The sequence below is a fragment of the Apodemus sylvaticus genome, chromosome 21 (assembly GCF_947179515.1).
Source record: "Apodemus sylvaticus chromosome 21, mApoSyl1.1, whole genome shotgun sequence".
Lineage (NCBI taxonomy): Eukaryota > Metazoa > Chordata > Mammalia > Rodentia > Muridae > Apodemus > Apodemus sylvaticus.
The window spans coordinates 46,786,211-46,805,454 of NC_067492.1; the positions used below are offsets into that span (position 1 = coordinate 46,786,211).

Sequence of the window (19,244 nt, forward strand, 5' to 3'; positions counted from 1 at the left end):
CTAAGCCGGGCCTGGGTGGGGGGACTGTCAGAGTGCCTGTAGGGAGAGGGTAGGATTCTCAAAGCCAGATGGCTCTGAGGCCAGTCACAGGATCCTAGGGCTCAGGGCAGAGGCCAGGGTGGACGCCCCAACAGGAACATGGTAAGTGTGACCCCGTGATCTGCTGTCACCAGCTTCTGAGGAGGCTGGAGCACAAGGCTGACAGTGAAGAAGGCAAGGCTGGACTAGAGTGAGCTCAGGGAGTGAGGGCAACTGAAGAGACCGTGCCTCAAAGAAAGAGTAAAGACAGGGCTGGGGAGCTCGCTGAAGAGCAGTGGCCTAGAGAGTGTGAGGCTCTGAGTTCAAAGCCCAGGGCTGGAGGGAGGGAGACTGGGAGTCACGGCAGTTCAGGAGGCCACCAGGAGGATGACAGAGGCAGAAGAGGGCCGAGCCCTTTGCTGCTGTGGACCAGCCAGGTGAGGCAGAAGAGCGTGGAGGCAGTGGAGTAGCAGGTGAAGAAGCAGGAGTGCAGGACAGGTCTGAGGTAGGAAGACAATTATCAGGCACCGCCCAGAGGCCAAGAGTAACAAAGGTCCAGGATGACCAATGATTCTAAAAGGATGGGTGGGGGCCCTGATGGGAGCTGTCAGGAGCAAGGTCCCAGGTGGCTGTGAACTGGGTGTACATGAGAGATCAGTAATCAAAGAACTAGTAGTTTGAGGATATCTGACAAACAAAAGATTATCCCGGGCAGGAGTTGCAGGCCCCTGCAGAAGAGCTGGGCCAGGCGGGAGCACTCCACCTCTGAGGAGCTGCAGGTGCAGTCCCACCAGGACCTGATCCCACTACGGTCAGGGAGGCTCAGGTGGGGCAGAGAGAGTGCAGGGCACATTGGAAGGATAGGGTGTCACACCGGATGTCGAGGTGAGGGCAGCTTCTGCCTCCTTCCCCTGCTTCCCAAGAAGGGAAGGGGGAGAGGGGCAGAGGCTGGAGATCTGTGGTGACACCCCAGAGGGCCAAAACAGACCTGGGGCTCTGAGTCAGAACGGGCACCTTCAGCTGTGGCCGGGCTAGTCCTTGGCCTGGCCTTCCTTTCCCACATCGCCACGCTGTGACATTAGACTCAGCTCTAATACATTAGACCGTTTCCATGGTACAAGGCTAGCATGGGCTCAGGAGCTTGCTTGGCCACCAGGTCCTGCTCCTCCAGGGAGGAGAGAGGAGACATCTCAGCCATTTAAACAGTGTCTCTCAAGGACCTCTCCAGGCCAGCCTACTCTAAGCGTGTCTCACGTGTCCTCATTAGAGAAGCTGCAATGGAAGACCTAGGTGATAAAGACCTGGGCAGAGAGGCCCGGGGCTGGTGGGCAGCCTGACGCTTGTAGGTACACGCAAACTGAATTTCAGCATCCCATCCTCTTTTCTGAGGACATTTTACTTGGGGACAGATAAAAACAGATGCATTCTAGTGGGATACAAAGCTTCTCTACTTGGCCTGATTCCTGTAACCCAAAGATGCCCTGATTCCCACAGGTAGCCTGGACAGGACCCCTGGATGCTGGGCTCCCCCAAACTCCTCCCAGAGATGTTCCAAGCACTCTGGCCACAAATATAGATATGAACTTACCCGAGACGGTGACCACGATATACTGCTGAGCCACAGGGGAGGGGGCAGGCGTGGCAGGCTGCGAGGGTGCAGGGGCGGCCGGGAGCTCTGGCACATACTGCTTCTGGCTGCCCGGAGGCTGCGTCTGGGGCTGGGGGCTTTGCAGCTCGGTGACATACTGGGGCTGGGGGGTTGCTGCAGTGGGAGGCTGGGGTGCTGCTGGGGGTGGTGGCTGGGGCAGGGTCTGGGGTGGGGCCTGTGGTGGCTGGGATGCTTGTGGGGCTGCCTGTAGCTCAGTAACATAGGACTGTGTTGCCATGCCAACAGTGAATGATAATAAATAAGGCGGTTTTCCTCTTCCTTGAGTAGAAAAGCGGGGGAGAGAGAAACAGAAAAACAAAGAAGAAAAAAAAGAATTAATCTACCAGCAGAAGAAAACAGCCAGCTCCCAGCTCCCTGGAGATGTCTTTGGGTTCATCACCGCTGACTTGATTAAATCCCTGGCCACATACAATGGGCCCATCCCTGTAGGGTATCTGGGAAGAGATACAGACAGGACTCCTCACCCTCACCCTGAGCCTGTCGCTCTTGCCCTCCACCCCCTGGCACCTGAACAAGCCCACAGTGCCTCAGGCTAGCCTGGGACAACTCTCCAAACTGCCAGTGGCCTCTAGAGCACCTATGTCATCCTGCTCCCCAATGAGCCCTGGGAACACCTCCCCACTTTGAGATGGAGTCTCACTATATAGTCCTGGCTAGCATGGACCATGGCTGCTGTATAGACCAGGCTAGGCCTGCCTCGACCTCCTGAGTGCTGGGGTCTCTTTTCTTTTGGTGTTTTGGGGGTGGGACTCAGGGCTTTGCACACACTAGACAAGGACCCTAAGCTGCACCCTTAGCACTTGGTCTTTTGCAGCAGGATCTCCCTAAGTAGTCCAAGCTAACTGACTGTGATCCCTCTGCCCCAGCCTCCGGAATGGCATCCGCTACTACCCTGCCTTCAAGTGGGCGTCTCCTAGGCCTCCTGCTGCAGAACATACCTGTTCCATATCCTGCCAAGCTGACAACTGAGACCAGCCATCACACACTACTCTATTTTAGATTTTACAACTACCATAGTGGATTTAGACTGAGTTTTCCAAATGAGGCACAGAGAAGGTAAGGTGCTGGTCCCAGGCCACACAGCAGGGAAGCGCCAGGCCTGTCTAGCCCTTCACAGTTCGAAGGTGGAAAGGAAGTCACAGAGGAAGGTATCTCTCAGAAGCCCATGCCAAGGGTCATCTGAGTGCCGTCACAGCAGGGTGTCACTCACAGCAATGGCTCTGTAAGCTTGGAGTGTGGGTGCTCCTAAGGCTAGGAGTGGCTGGTCTTCCTGGGGTGCAGAAGCCTGGCTGGCTGGCACGCAGCCTGTTTTAGCCTGAGACAGCAATGGCTTTGAGGGTGTGCATTCCCAGCATTCCCAGCACCTCAAGCTTTGTCCTGTCCTGTTCTGTCCTGTCCCCCAGGTCCTAGGTCACACGACGCCCAGGCCAACAACCTGCCAATTGGAACTACTGCCACACCATGTCAGCAGGCCAACTTCTAGTGCAGGGGAAGGCGGAGAGCCAAACAACAGCTCCTCCACAGACACCGGAGCACAGGCACCCCGGCCTCACAGACACCGGAGCACGGGCACCCCAGCATCACAGACACCGGAGCACGGGCACCCCGGCCTCACAGACACCGGGAGCACCGGCTCCCCGGCCTCACAGACACCGGAGCACGGGCACCCCGGCCTCACAGACACCGGAGCACGGGCACCCCGGCCTCACAGACACCGGAGCACGGGCACCCCGGCCTCACAGACACCGGAGCACCGGCTCCCCGGCCTCACAGACACCGGAGCACGGGCACCCCGGCCTCACAGACACCGGAGCACGGGCACCCCGGCCTCACAGACACCGGAGCACGGGCACCCCGGCCTTGGCACCAAGCACTTAGCTCTTCGCCCTGGTGTCCTATCCTTCACTAACTTTACTCAGCCCCTGGTTAGACTCGTGGCTAACCCAAGTTCTCACAGCACCAGTGAGGCCTAGACCTTAACTGCTTCTCACAGTAGACGCACCTTCCCTGCCCTTCCCACCAGAGCCAGGGAGTTGGCATTAAGCACAGAGAAGCCTCGACACGCTCCCTGCCTCTCCACGGACCTGGGCTCCCCCTTGGATGGCAGAGTGGGGAGGCGGCTGAGAAACAAGCCCTACACAGGCCAGCACACAGCCTGACCCTGACCACACGGCTGAGGGGCTTTGGGGAGCGCTTCCACTGTCTGCCGTGGGATGGCTGATGGCAGCCTCCCATGCTGATCTGTGGAGCTGCTGGCCCTGCATGCACCCAGCACCCTCACCCCACCCCACCCCCAAAAAGGAAGGGAGGAAGACAGGAAGGAAAGGCTGGGCGAAGCACTGAGGAATGTCTGTAGCATAGTCCCTAGAGACAAAAGTGCTCCCATGGAAGTGTGTGTATGTGTGTGTTTAAGTATGAGCATGTGTGAGTGTGCATGTGTGAGAGTGTACGTGTGTGTGAGTGTGTGTGAGTGTGCGCGCGTGCACGTGTGACTGTGTATGTGTAAGTGTGTATGTATATGTGTAAGTGTGTGTGTGTGTGAGTGTGTGTGTGTGTGTGTTGTGTGTGTGTGTACAGGAGGGGGAGGGGACACTGAGACTACAGGGCCCAAGTACCACACAGAGCAGCAGTCAGCCTCAATGCCACTCCACTCAACCCTGGCAAGAACTTAGGTATCAAGGGAAGTTTGCCCATCAGAGAAGGAAGAGGCTGTAGTCCACCCCCAGAGGGAACACATCTTAAACTGACCCCAGCTTCCGGTAATGTTAAGGGGTTGCATCTGAGCCAATGTGGCTCGGGGTTTGTAGCCATCATCATGTTCCCCATGTGAACCTTTTTATAAATATTACTTATTGACTGACTTCTGTGCCTCAGTTTACCCATCTGTGACCTGGGTTCACAGGGCCACTGAAAAATCCTCTGTTATCGCCTCAGCAGCCAGTGAGTACCATGGAGAGAGAGGTGTTCTTACCATCTATTCACAGCTATGCGCCTCCCTGGGACGTGTCTAACACAGAACCCCTGGGTTCTACTGCTCAGAGTTTGCAGTGTCCCCAAATATATTTTAGCTAGTTCCTCGCAATACCCCCAGAAGCCCAAGACTACCTGCCCTAGCCCAGGCTGCCTTAGAGCCAGATGGCTCTCAGGCAGGAAAGGGCACCCAAAGCCCCATGTTCATGGGTACCTTCTCGTCCATCCTCCTTCAGGAACAAGGGTAAGCTGAGACTCTCTGGGGAATGAATCATACATGTAGATGGGGCATGAACGCCTCCATGCACTTGAGCATAAGACCCTCGGCTCATGGGAGGCAGGAGAGGGAATAGGACCTGCCTGTGTGCTGTCAGGATCTGCTGCACCAACCATGAACATGCCCGGGCCTTCAAAGCCAACTGCTAGTTTCCTGTGAATGTCGGAACCTATTTCCAGCTGAGAGTAACTATGTTTGCTTCCGTGGACACACTGTATCTGTTGGAGCCCAGCTGACTCGGCCAATGCAGGGAGACAGAGCAACAGTTGAGGAGGTGTGCAGACTTGGGGCAAGAAAACTAACTCCACACAGATTTGAACGCTATGATTGTTCACTTGGCATGACATTTATAAAATATTCATGTTATAAAATGTTCTTTTGATCTTTTCCAATCATCCCAAACTGTAAATGTCATTCCTAGCTCCCTTCCACACAGAGACAGCATGGCTGGAGGTGCCAGGCAGAAGAGAGAGACCAGCCCTGCCTACGTCAGGTGAGGTTGGACCCTATCACAAGACACAGGCAGCAGGCCACAGCTGGTGGACATGCCACAGATGTCAGATTCTAGAACCAAGTGTTACAAAGGGAGCGAAACCGTACTCAGTGCATCTGTAGGACAGCTTTGGTGTTGGGTCTGGAGGGAAGCGGGGCGTCATGTGGACTAGTGCGCCCCGCCCTAGGCCTCTCCTGACTCATCTCTCAGTGGTTCTCTCGCCTGTCCTGGGCTGGCTCGGTCTCGGTCTCCGTCTCCGTTAGGCACCCTTGCTTCTCCAGCTCTCCCGGGTCCTGAAGCACCTGTCCTCAGGGATGCGTCCAGAGCCTGCGGGAGCAGCTTTTGAGCACCTGGACTGGATCACGTCTCATCAGAGAACACGCAACACTGGAAATCCTTATCATGACTGTGGGGCCTTCGGGACCTGCCCCTCCAGACCCCATGTCTCTTGCTCTGGATGTTTGAGGCGCTCTGGCGCTCAGCCTAATACAATTCCCGGTCCCTCCTGCCTCGGGGCCTTTGCACGTTCTTTTGTCCCCCTAACTCACACTTCTAACCCTGTGTCAGCTGAGCTCCTTACCACTCAGACCACTTCCCCTGGTCACGTGTGCCCGCCCCCAAGTACTCGGAAGCACACACTGTCTTTACTGTTCTGGCCACTGGGTTCATTCATTCCGTAACAGCTTCTATTCCCTGATGAACTGGAGAGGCAGCTCCTAGAAGCACGGTGGGCACACACTGCAGGCTCAACCCCCTTTTCAGCAGGGTAAGGATGGAACCGGGGTCTTACACACACTAGACAGGTGTTCTCCATTGAGCCCCAATCCCCCAGGGCACTCAGCGCTCTCCGTGCCCTGGGCATAGGTGTGCGGCTGAATGAAGACAGTACCAGTGAGTATGCAAGGAAGCCGGAAGGTGATGCTCTGACCACAAAAACTCCGGGGGGAGGCTGCAGCTCTGTGGGAAGTAGCAGTGCTGGCTCACCCTGGGGACTGTCGCTCTTGATACACCACAGGACCCACACATAAGAGACCCTCTCTATCCAGGGCTGTCAAGGAAGGAGGTGAGCCCTTCCGACTTTGTCCGCAGCCCTGCCTCAGACCTGGAGAGCTGGCGGCTGAGTCGTGGTCTCTTCCCAGACTGCAGTTTTGTTTCTGGCTACTCCCAGAAACAAAGGTCACTTGGGGGCAGCCAGAGTGGGCCCCACATCTCCACTGAAAGTACAAGTATGTCTGCCTGGGTGGCACAGACCTGTCATCTTAGCTACTTAGGAAGCCAAGGAGGCTTACAAGTTCAAGGCCTCCCTGGACAACTTAGCAAAGCCGTGTCTCAAAATAAAAAGAAAGAGGGGCCATCAAGGTAACTTAGCACTGAGAAGTTACCTGCTGCTAAGTAAACACGCTCAGACCCAGGGGCCTAATGCTGGAGGGACAGGACCAACCCTCCAGCTGTCCCCACACGCATGCCGTGGGACCCACGTGTGCTCATGCAGACACGGACACATGAAGTATAGAAATGAAATGTAAACGCTTTACTGAAGGAGGGCTGGTGACTAGCTCAGTGCAGAGCCTGGTCTAGTTTGGGGGTGTCTTGGGTTCAGTGCAGAGCCTGGGCCTAGTTTGGGGGTGTCTTGGATTCAGTGCAGAGCCTGGGTCTAGTTTGGGGGTATCTTGGGTGCAGTGCAGAGCCTGGGTCTAGTTTGGGGGTGTCTTGGGTGCAGTGCAGAGCCTGGGCCTAGTTTGGTAGTGTCTTGGGTTCAGTGCAGAGCCTGGGTCTAGTTTGGTAGTGTCTTGGGTTCAGTGCAGAGCCTGGGTCTAGTTTGGGGGTATCTTGGGTTCAGTGCAGAGCCTGGGTCTAGTTTGGGGGTGTCTTGGGTTCAGTGCAGAGCCTGGGTCTAGTTTGGGGGTGTCTTGGGTTCAGTGCAGAGCCTGGGTCTAGTTTGGGGGTATCTTGGGTTCAGTGCAGAGCCTGGGTCTAGTTTGGGGGTGTCTTGGATTCAGTGCAGAGCCTGGGTCTATTTTGGGGGTGTCTTGGGTTCAGTGTAGAGCCTGGGTCTAGTTTGGGGGTGTCGTGGGTTCAGTGCAGAGCCTGGGTCTATTTTGGGGGTGTCTTGGATTCAGTGCAGCGCCTGGGTCTAGTTTGGGGGTGTCGTGGGTTCAGTGCAGAGCCTGGGTCTAGTTTGGGGGTGTTTTGGGTTCAGTGCAGAGCCTGGGTCTAGTTTGGGAGTGTCTTGGGTTCTGTGCAGAGCCTGGGTCTAGTTTGGGGGTGTCGTGGGTTCAGTGCAGAGCCTGGGTCTAATTTGGGGGTGTCGTGGGTTCAGTGCAGAGCCTGGGTCTAGTTTGGGGGTGTCTTGGGTTCAGTGCAGAGCCTGGGTCTAGTTTGGGGGTGTCTTGGGTTCAGTGCAGAGCCTGGGTCTAGTTTGGGGGTGTCTTGGGTTCAGTGCAGAGCCTGGGTCTAGTTTGGGGGTGTCGTGGGTTCAGTGCAGAGCCTGGGTCTAGTTTGTGAGTGTCTTGGGTTCTGTGCAGAGCCTGGGTCTAGTTTGGGGTATCGTGGGTTCAATTCCCAGAAAGCAAAAGAGGAAGAACGCCGCAGTCCTTTATTCCCGGCTCCCTCCTGCCAGCTCACAGCAACAGCCTCGCTCTCCAACAACACGATAAAAAAACACCAGGACTGGACAGGAAGTGACAGCCATCTTAAGGGCAGCCAGCACCACTGTGTATTTACTGCTTCCTATGTGATATATTTTGGGGGATACACACACAGTGATGTGAAGCTAACATGATGTGTGCCTCCAGTGAGAGTACATGGAGTTCCCGCGCCCCATGTCACTCGATTCACTCAAGAACACACAGGCAGAATTGTTTTAGGTTAAAAGCTGAGGCAGTGCCAATCTTCCCCGGCCAAATAACCCTTCTGGGCCCTTCGACTGTGACAATTACTGGAAAGGACCAGGCCGAAGTAATCAAAGAATCAATGCCATCACTTTCTGCTCCAAGTCAGCCTTCCCTCATAGGAGATGAAGAAGCAGCCTAGCTAACTCCAGCCAGCCTCTTCCTCAGTTAGTCCTCACAGCCTTGAACGTGAAGACCCTTTGACGTGAGTAGGAAGAGTCCCTACAAGGAGAGTCCTTGCTTCCCCGCTTAATTTCCAATGGAAAAGTCGATCCTCTTCAGAGGGCCGCAGTGTGTGCCAGCATCAGCACCAAGTGCAGATGCCATACCCTGGCTGCCCACGTAGCAATAAGCACTGCCGTGGCTGAGCGGGGTTCTGGAACCCCCGCCCCCCCCCCCACACACACAGCAGCAGTTGCAAAGGTCCTGCACTAACAACTGTCTCTTCTTGTCTCTGATGCTACACCCGCTGCTGGCACATGGGACTGCTACCACCTTGTGACATGTGACCCTCTTGATACTGGCCTGACTGATATGTGGCAGGCCAAGAGATGTGGCTTAAGGAAGCTAATAGCTACGGAGAAACCTCCAGTCTCCAGGAACGAGTGTCCCAGGCCGACACCACCTTAGGGATGACAGCACCTCAGAGAACAATTTTGGATCCTCTACATTTTTGGCCTAAAATCACGTCTCTCCAGGAGGAGATTCAACTTCTGACAACTAAATCCCCTAAACTAAAGCCAGTCTGATTGAAACTTGGCCATCTCTTCACATCCTCCGGGGTTTAAGAGGGAGGGTCACTTTGCAATCAACACGAACAAGTTATCAAATCTCATTGAGAAAAAGTAGATGACTGTGGTGTAAGATTCAAGGATGAACCCTAGAGACATTCTCGGAAGGAATTAAGAGTTAACTATACTGAAGGAGATGGCCACAATCTTCCCATTTTATAGAAAGAAAAACAAAGATCCGAGATGGAATCGTCGCACGTCCAAGTTCTAAATCTCAGGCAGGTATGCACCCCAAGCTGCTGCTCCTCATCCGGAACGCCGGGACAGTCCCAGAGTCGCCAGCCCCACCCGACTCCGAGGGCGGAGGGACGCCAGGCCCCGCCCACCTCCCAATCACGCCCCGCCTCCGCGCGCTGTCATTGGTCCAGCCTCCGCAGGCCCGCCTTCCCGCACCTCCCGACACATAAAAGCGCCCCCCCACCCCCCTCCCCGCGCCCCAGCCACCGACCTCCACTCGCCCGTGGCCTGCGAGCACCCGCCCCTCGCGGGGGCCGGGCCGCGGGTCCGGGGGCGGGTGGTGTCGCCCCGGCCGATACCCGGCCCCCTCCCCCACAGTCCCGACAGTCGCCGCCGCCATTTTGACCGCCCGCCCCTTCCCTCAGGACTGTACTCAAGCGACAGGCGCTGCGCGAGCCCGGCCGCCCGCCCCGGCGCGCCCAGCTTGCCGGGCGCTGCCCCGGTTACCTCGGCTTCTCCGCACTTGTGTCCGCGGAAGGCTCTGAGGAGGTGCGTGGGCGCTGTGCAGAGGGGACCGAGCGCGCCGGGGTCCCCAGGCCGGGCCGGGGGCGTGGGGGTGGGGGGCGGCCGCAGTTGTTGTTGTTGACTGGCGTTGCTGGGTTGCTTGGTCGCCACGACTACCGTGGCTATGGCGCCTCCGTTTCCCTCACCGGGGCAACTGTTGCTACCCACCCTACTACGTCACGCGCCAGGGCGGACCTCCGAGACCGCGATTGGACGGCGCAGGACGCTTCCAGCATGCTATTGGCTGCCGTCCACGCTTTTCAGCACCCTCTCGACTTCTCCGAGCTCCGATTCCTCAGTTCGGACGTCCGTCAGAGAAAGCTAAACCCTAGAAGGCAAGCGAAGCCCGTCACTCGCGCGAGGAAGCAGCCCTGAGAATTACAAGGGGGAGGGATGCCGCGCTGAAATCGGCTCTCTGGTTGGACTAACAAGAGGTCAATCTCGTCCAAAAGTTTGTCGTGCTCGCTTGCACAGGTCCACGGGGCGTCGGGAGTTGTAGTTCGGTCTTACGTGCCGGTGAAAATCTCAAGACTTCCTCCTTGCTGGGCCACGCTCTGGCCTCTGGCGCACACATCCCCCGAGGAACGCAGCGACTCTGTGCTGCCCTTCTGTGACGTCAGCGGCGGAGACCGGACTCGGAGTTCGATGACTTCACGGGCGCGTTCCCTCGGTCTAAGGGTGGAGAGAAGTCGATTCGAGTCGGATCCCCGGAAAGGTCACCGCCTGGCCGCGCCGCCGCTATCTCCGCCACTCAGGCAGTGAAAAGGTCTTTGGCAGGCGGACATTTAATGAGAGGACGATAAGCAAAGGTCAGCCGCCTTCTATTCCCAGAGCTCCCCGCCGCTCCGGGCCTCAGTTTCCCCAAGAGATAGGTCAGCTGCAGCCGGAGAAGGTGAAACAGAAATGGCCCCGACGGGAGTGAATGTTTCCAACTCAGAAATTAATCATCAAGATAATATTCTAAAGCAGTATTTTAAAATATCAATTAATGGGAAAAAGTAGACCCACGGTAAAGCAAATGTCAAACGTTAAATGCAACCATTCTGCTGGCACCTAGGTTAGGGGAAAGGGAGCCTTGCAAGTTCAGGGTTCGCTCTTGTGCTCAAATATTTTTCTTTATTGAGTCAGGATTCTTTTCTAAATGAGATTCTAACTGCTTTTTCCACAGGAGAATATGAATAACGTCCGAATATGAATGTGAGAGAAGTGATGAATTAGATGTTAATTAGTTCCTTTATAGTAACCACTTTTGCTGTACCAGTTGTTTAATAGCCCATTTTCTACTTCAAAAATGTACAAAAATGTCCAAGTTGGGTAGACACAGCTACTTTGCAGGCTGAGGCAGATAGATGGCTTTGAGCTGAGCTATACAGCAAGTCCCAGCTCAAACCAAGGTTTTTTTTTTTTGGGGGGGGGGGGGGTGAGACAGAGCCTTAAGAGTCAGGACTGGCTCCAGACCACCTCCAAAGTTGAGGATTGCCACCTCCTAGTGCTGAGATGATTACAGGGGTGCACCACCACACGGGAAATTTTGCTACCCCATACCTGTGGAGTTGGGGATGGAGAAAGGCTCACAGCTTGGAGCCTTCAGTCCAGCTCAGCTGTGTATATGGACGAAGAGGCTCCACCCTCCTCTGAGCATTTCCCATACTTCTCTTATGTGAGGTCCTGAATTATAAGTGTAGAAACAGACAAGTGTCTACCTTTGTCTTGTCTATAATATCAGAACCTCAATAAACAGAGTCATGCATGAGACAGGCCCTGTAGTTGCTCTAGCAGTGGAGGAGAGAGAGGCTTCTGTGACCATTATTATCTGAGGAAAACCCCTCAAAATGAGAGGGGCATGGGACATGCACCAGAAAACCTAGTAGAAGGAAGGCCTGAACAACTCTACAGTCCAAGGCAGAAAGATGGAACACTTGAGGCCTGCCAACCCAACTTGGTGAGACCTATTGTTGGCATAAAAGTAAGAGGAAGGGACTGGAGAGAGAATCTCAAACAGTTAAGAACACCAGCTTCCAGAATCCACAAGGCAATTTGGACTCACAACCACCTGTAACTCCAGTTTCAGGGAACCTGACACCCTCTTCTGTCCTCTAAGGGCACCAGACACGGGCATGTTGCACAGATATACATGCAGGCAAAATACCAGTACACATAAAAAATGTAATTGTTCTTAACATGTTTTTAAAAGTTAAAAAAAAAAAAGCTAAAGAGGTGAGAACATATGCAGCTCACCAATAGAGCACCCACCTGAAGCCCACCATTCAAAGTCTAGCTGTGGCTCAGCTGTAGGACAGTCTCAGAATACCACACTGAGGGGCTGGGCATGTAGAGGGCATAACTGAGGGCAGAAGTTCCATCTCCACACCACAAAACAAGATGAGCCGGGAAACTGCAGAAACAAAAGAGGATGCCCACATCTGGCGGATGCACCTGGTTAGCATCAGTTTTACAGAAGTGCAGCATCCCAGGCAGCAAAGCATTCTCCCTGGAGACATGAACACAGGGTGGCCCCAGTGAATAGGGCTGCCCCACCTGCACCTGGAGATGCAGCATCCAGCTGAGAGTGTCCCTGGTCAGGCTTTCCCATGTCCGAGTGTGAGCTTCAGTAGAAGGAAACAGCTACTCCAGCCTGCCTAGAAGCAGCAGCTGTCCCCAGTCCTAAGGACTGAAAGACATCCGGACCAGAGGGCACAGACACACACTCCAGCTGGCAGAGGAGCGTCACTTGGGCCCCTGCCCTTTCTGTGAAGACTTGAGTTTCCAGGTTAGAGGAAGAGTCCTCCCTGTGTAAGGGACTTAGCCGACCTGGCTGTACTCCCCACCATCCCCTAGCTCCCAGAGGACCCTGAACTCTGACATAGGCAGAACCAAGGCCAGAAAGAAGTTCTCCAACAGAAAAAGGAAGTTCACACTGGCTTTCTGGTGACACACCCAGCCAGAACATGGGCCTGGTTCAAGTCTCTCGCCCACACAGCCAGTGCACCAGTTTACAGGAAGTGGAGGGGGTGGAGCACAAACTAGAGAGTGACAAGAAGCCACTGGGCTGGAGTTTGACTCAATGGCAGAGTGCTGGCCTGGCATGCTCAGATGTGGGTTCATCTCTAACATGAGAAAAGAGTGTGGGGAGAAGTCTCAGTGGGTACACTCCTTGCCCTGTGAATAAGCAGATCTGAATGTGATGCCAGTCCTGGAAAAGTGACGAGAGGAGGCTCTTAAGGCTTGATGGCCAGCTCTTGGAACCAGTGAGTCCCATGCCCCTGAGAAGCATGTCCGGGATTGACAGTGTTGCTGCCCTCTGCCCTCCATTTGAACACACACATACTCCACTCTGCACCCAAAAGCTGTTGGGTAGCAGATCACAACCTTGCTTCTGGGAAGGAAGCTTTTAAAGCACAGGATGTTAAAAGAGGTGAAACAATAGGGTGTTCTAGCCAGACATGGTGGCACATACCTTTAATCCCAGCACTCAGAGGCAGAGAGGCAGACAGGTCTCTTGTGTATTCAATTCAAGGCCAGCCTGATCTACATGAGGAGTTCCAGGATAGAGCTAGGTACATAGTGAGACCCTGGTTATCTAGAGGAACAGAATTTATATATATTATGTTATAATTATATTATAAATGAGATTCTTAGAATGCCTTACAAGCTGTGGGCTAACTAGACTAACAATGTTTGTCTGCCAGTAAAAGGTCTAATAATCTAGTAGTTGTCAGTTTCAGTAAATAACAGATTCCTGAAGAAGGCTCTAAGAAGGAATGGATTTGACAGGACAAAAGCAAGGAGGCAAAGACTGAGAGCTTCCTTCTTCTACGTCCTTTATATAAGCTGCCGTCCAAGCTGTGTGCAGTGGTGAGTTAGTTAAACCGCTGTGGCTCCCAGCGGGCTTCCGGCCACTGGTCAGAGCCCTCTGGATTAGAGAATGAAAAATACACACACACACACACACACACACACACACACACAGGCTAATTTTGATATGCCTTGACTGCCTCAATGGCTGGGCATTTCTAATCCTCCCCATGGCTAATAAACACCCCCCCTCCAGTATTCCTGAGTTAATATCTTTTAAAATCTATATTTCATCTCTGCTACCCCAGACGCATCTGGGGAAGTGGCTCTAGGCCCACTTTCCTGGGTTCTTCCATGCTGGAGGCCTTCACATTTCATCTTTTCTATGTCCCGGCGATGGCGATTCTCTCCTCCCTCTCCTGGCCTCTAAAAGGCCCATCTCTGTCTTTCTGCCCAGCCATCGGCTGGATGACAATTCTTGATTATCACCTGAAGCCAGCTGGGGGCAGAGACCCTCAGGTCTGGAAGCTCAGCTTTTGGGGAGCCAAAATAAGAAGACAAAGCATTAGAACCTATCCCTAAAAGCTGTTGCCCAGATGAAAGGTGCATCTTTTGACCTCAAAAAATCTGAATTTATCTTCCTGTCTTAGATTGGATTAAAAAGTGGTCTTCCCAGCTAGGTGTGATGCTGCCCACCTTTAACGAGCACTGGAAGCCAGGGACAGGCCTGGTCTATAAAGAATTCTGAGGCTGGGTGGTGGTGGCACACACCTGTAACCCCAGCCTGGTCTACAGAGTGAGTTCCAGGACAGCCAGGGCTATACAGAGAAACCCTGTCTCGAAAAAAACAAAATCCAAAAAAGAGTTCTGGGACTGCCAGAGCTACATAGAGGGACCTTGGGTTTTGTTTGTTTGTCTGATTCTTTTAAAGTGGGTACTCAAAGTGATTTAAGAAAAAAAAAAATCACAGGTGTATCCAATCACTTGGGTTTTAGTTGATTCCAGATGTAGTCAAGTTGGCAACCAAGAATAGCCATCAAGCTCACTCTAAAAATATGTAACAAGATGAAAAGTTTTTTAGAAGAAAGAAAAGAAACTGTTTTAAGAGGAGGTGAAACATTCCATCTTCCTGGAAGTAAGCAAGTCAAAGGCTTCAGGAAGTCCCTGAAACTGATTAGGTTCTCTAGGGGCTTCCTTCCCCAAGCTTGTATAAGTAGTAAGGACAGCTAAGAGATACTCAGACTAAACAAGGGACTGGGCAGATGGCCCAGCAGTTAAGAGCATTTGCTGCTTTTACAGAAGACATGGTTTTGGTACCTAGCACTTACACGGCAGCTTACAGAGCATCTGTAACTCCAGTTCCAGGGCTTCTAATGTCCTCTTCTGAATTCCAGGAGCTCTGCAACCCACACAGTGCATATTCATGCGTCCAGACACACAAAATTGCTAAGTTAAAGACCATGACCTGGGTATGGTGGCACATGCCTTTGATCCCTGAACTTGGGACTCAGAGGCAAGAGGATCTCTGAGTTCCAGGCCAGCCTGGTCTACATAGTGAGCTCCAGGACAGCCAGGGCTACACAGAGAAACCCTGTCTTAAGGAATAAAAAACAAAACAAAACAAAAAAACAAGCTACCTGAAAAAAGCAGAGAAGCTGAGCTGCCTGGAAAGGATGCTCTCCTACCTGCTGCACTTCCTACAGACCGCAGTGCGCTTCAGGTTCCCAGTTTTGTGATCTGTAATTCATGCTGGGGTGGGCATTTCATGGTACAGCTGTCTTGAGTTATTTCTACTTCTGTGAGTAACTTTACTCCTGTGAGTAACCCCAATAATACTCATTGATTTACAAAGTTGGACGTTGGTGGCTTCCTTATTTTGGTCTGTCATGGTTCCCTCTCTGGAAAGAGTAGACATTTCTTGTTAATCTCTAAAGAAATAGTGTCACATGATACACACATGCATGAACACACACATGGAAACATATAGAAGAAAAGAGAAACAGCAGCAGCAAATAAACCCAGAATATTGGGTGGTATAGTAGACAAAATTTAATCTTCACTCAAGAAAAGCGAGAACTCCTTGCCTGCGAGAACTCCTGCCAGCACTGCTCTCATTTCATGGAAAACCCTTTTTCAAGATGGAGTACTATCCTGACACACGTGTGTGGAGCCTCGCCAGCCTCCACCCCACCTCAGGTGTGACAAAGATTCCCATAGACATCTTTGCCACATACCTGAGACAGGGAGATTATAACCAGTCTAAAGCCACTGCCCAAAGGAGATGGAACAACCGAAACGCTGAGCTGGACGCCCTTGCCAAGCCAGATAAGCTCCTCTCTTCTTTTGCCTTGGCTTTCTTTGTAGCTATGCTAAAGTGAGACACTCAGTCCAATGGCCTCAGCCTCTCAAGTGCTGCAATCACATGCTTGCTAGGGACGGAACCGAAGCCTGCTTCACTCAAGGGCACCTTCACTCTGTGTTTCTACTGTGTAAGCTAGAACTTTCTTCTTGGGAGAATTAGGACAAGGACAGTCCTACTCCAGTGTTTATACACACTGAAAGTTATACCAATTAAAGGTGCTTTGAATTTTTTAAAAAAAAATTTTTTTTGTATATATGTCTGTGAACCACGTGTATGCCTTGTGCTTGTGGAGGCCAAGAGAGACTAACAGATCTCCTAGAAATGGAGTTATAGACAAGTGTAAGCCACCACGTGGGTGCTGGGAACTGGACCCCAGGGCCTCTGAAAGAGCACTAAGTGCTCTTAACTGCTAAGCCATCTCTCCAGCCCTCAGGAAGGGTGTTTCATAAGGCAGGAGAACGGGGATCAATTTAGGTGCCATTCCTGGGCGACTAGAAAGATGAAATAAGGGCTGGGAATGCAGCTTGGTGGTAGGCACTTGCCTAGCATGTCTAACATCCTAGGTTCAGCACAGAAACAAAACAACCCAAACAGGGATAGAGAGAGCTCATTGGTAAAGAGCATGTCTTGCTCCTTCGGAAGACCAGGGTTTACTTCCCAGCACACAACCACCTGTGACTCTAGCTCCGGGGTCAAATGCCCTCTCCTCTGGACTCTGTGAGCACCTGCACTCGTGAGCACACAACCACATACACAATTATCAATAATAAAAGTAAGTAATTAAAAACAAACAGCAACAAATCCCACAAACAGTTGGCAGTGTAATCACTGGGTAGGAAAGATAGCTTAGTGGTTAAGAGCACTTAACATGTTCTAGCAAAAGGAGCCATAGTGGCCTGGGACTGCAGCTCCAGAGGATCCAGCACCCTCTTCAGGCCTTCAGTCACACCCACACATACATATACACTACACACAAAATTTAAGAATGAGCTCACTTCTAGAGTAAGATGCTCATGGGACATTTATTTATTAAGAACAAAAGGCTGGCTGTGGGGCACATGTTAATCTTAACACCCAAGAGGCTGACTCAGGCAGATCTCTCTGAATCTGTAGCCCTGGCTGTCCTGGAAAACTATCTCTTAGACCAGGCTGGCCTCAAACTCAGAGATCCATCTGCCTCTGCCTCCTGCGACTAAAGGCATGTGCCTGGCTCTAAATAGACTCTTTCAAAAAAAAAAAAGAAGAAGAAGGAGGAGGAGGAGGAGGAGGAGGAGGAGGAGGAAGAAGAAGAAGAAGAAGGAGGAGGAGGAGGAGGAGGAGGAAGAAAGAAAGAGAAGGAGGAGGAAAAGAAGGTGGAGGATGGAGAGAGAGAGAGAGAGGAAAGGTGGGCTATCAGGAAGATACAATGGAAGCCTGCCCACTGCCTTGCGACCCACCCAAGGCGGGAGCCACTATGATGTGCAAATCTGTGGTGGAGAGATAGGAGAGAGCAGAATGGTTTAACCGCTGTGAAGAGAAGCAGAGCTGGAGAGGTGAGGGTAGAGAGGAACAGCCTGATGTGAGTAGCCTGCGCTGCCACTAGAGGCCATGGTAAAGTCTAGTCTTGTGTTGCCAGGTCTGGGTCTGTGGTTATGTAGTAGCAGGAGTCTGTGCTGATGTCAGTGGCCTAGGTTACCACTCAAGCTATGCAGATGTCCCTGGTCTGGATTGCCAATGGGGACCATGTTGATAGCCAAGGGTTGTGTAGAGCTGGCCTGGCCCCTCACTGACTGGGGCACTAGGAGAGCTGGCCCTGCACTGTGCCTGGGCAACATGACCCTTATGACGAAGGTGTGCGCAGGTTGGCACTAGGTCACAAAAGCCAGGAGGCTGGCGCCACACCTTGCTGGCTAAGACAGTGGGTAAGGGAGAGGGGGGTGCAGGGCTGGGGAGCTCACCCTCTTGGCACTGGTGTTTGAGAGCTGGCAGGCAGTCCAACTCAGCCGCCTACCAGGCCCAGATCCAGGGCTCTGAGCTGGCCCATCCCAACATCTACCCTCTCTGTGATCTGCTGGAGCGTGAGAAGGGGCTGGTCCTGCAGATCCAGAGCTACAGGATCTCTATGACGCGGGGTAACAACAGAATAGCCAAGAGGCATTGGTGTAAACATCCAGTGTTGACGGTACAGCAGAAGCCAGAGGCCTCCAACCAGACCAAAGACTCATCGCAGTGAGCATTTGCAAGTGAAGACGTGCGGACAGAGGAACAGACTGTGGGGGACATTGTGACACACTACAGCTTCCACAACCAGATTTTTGTTTTATATTTTAAAATTTATTTTTGTAATTTTTAATTCTTTAATTTAATAACATTTTGTAATTCTTTGGGGAATTGCAAGGGAAAAGGGCAGTTATGAAGGGGTGGGGGGTTGAGTGGATTTGGGGTATATGATGTGAAATTCACAAAGAATAAAAAAAAAAAGATAATACAATGGGTTAAGGTGCTTGTTGCCAAGCCTGTCTACCTAAATTCAATCCCTGTGGCAGGTATGTGCCATACCTACACGTACACAATAAATGTAACAAACATTACTTTATCTTGGAGAGTGGGTACAACCATGCCACAGCACATGAGGAGGTGAGAGATTCTTGAGGGAGTCTGTCTTCTTCTTCCACCATATTGGTCCAGGAAATTGAACTCCTCGGCCTCATATGAATGTTTTTTTAAGAGGAATTATGAAGACTACTAGGCAGAATACCTACAAAGTAGCATGTAATTAAGCCTCCTGGGCAGGAAAAGCCAGTAGACCTTAACAAGATGCAACTGTGTTCCCTGAGGTTTATAAAGAGGCAGCTAGACTGCACCGAAATTGAGACAAAGAAACTGACTGACATTGCTTTTTATGTTATGCAGTCCTAGGCTAGCCTTGAAGTCACATTTCTGCCTCAGGCCCCTGACTACTATGTGACAGGCGTGTGCCTTCACACTTGGTCAAGAAAGGAAATCAAAACCCATCTCGTCATGTGCAGATGAGTCAGGAAGTTGGTTGGCTTTTGGTACACTGGGGTTCACAGAGACTGGGCTAGAGGTGTGGCTAAGGTATAGGGTGCAGGTCTTAAAGGAAGCCAAAGGTTCTAGTGCCAGCTTCTGAAAAATCAGGCCTAATGAAGAGTCCTGTAATCCAGCATTGGCGAGGTGAAGAAAGATTCGGAGTGTAAGACCGTCTTTGGCTGTATAATGAATCACTAAATAACCTGA

General features: G+C 52.3%; 1 protein-coding gene and 1 long non-coding RNA gene across 7 annotated transcripts in view; one reads left to right on the forward strand and one right to left on the reverse strand.

Annotated features, from left to right (window-relative positions):
* Rfx1 (regulatory factor X1) overlaps positions 1–12,807 on the reverse strand; it is a 34,281-nt gene extending 21,474 nt beyond the window's left edge. The window contains exons 1-4 of one of the 6 annotated variants that reach the window (XM_052167230.1): positions 12,389–12,800; positions 12,104–12,245; positions 9,794–10,522; positions 1,607–1,945 (exon numbers count right to left, since the gene is read on the reverse strand). In XM_052167230.1, the coding sequence (XP_052023190.1) occupies positions 1,607–1,904 (298 nt within the window). In that variant the 5' untranslated portion in view covers positions 1,905–1,945; positions 9,794–10,522; positions 12,104–12,245; positions 12,389–12,800. Of the gene's footprint in view, positions 1–1,606; positions 1,946–9,793; positions 10,523–12,103 lie in introns of all 6 variants that reach the window. The other 5 variants (XM_052167233.1, XM_052167232.1, XR_007974820.1 and 2 more) reach the window with 5 other exon arrangements.
* Positions 10,594–15,499, forward strand: LOC127672043 (uncharacterized). Its single transcript, XR_007974821.1, has 2 exons — positions 10,594–10,659; positions 11,019–15,499. It is a non-coding gene; the product is annotated as an uncharacterized LOC127672043 (long non-coding RNA).
* The last annotated feature ends 3,745 nt before the right edge of the window (positions 15,500–19,244 follow it).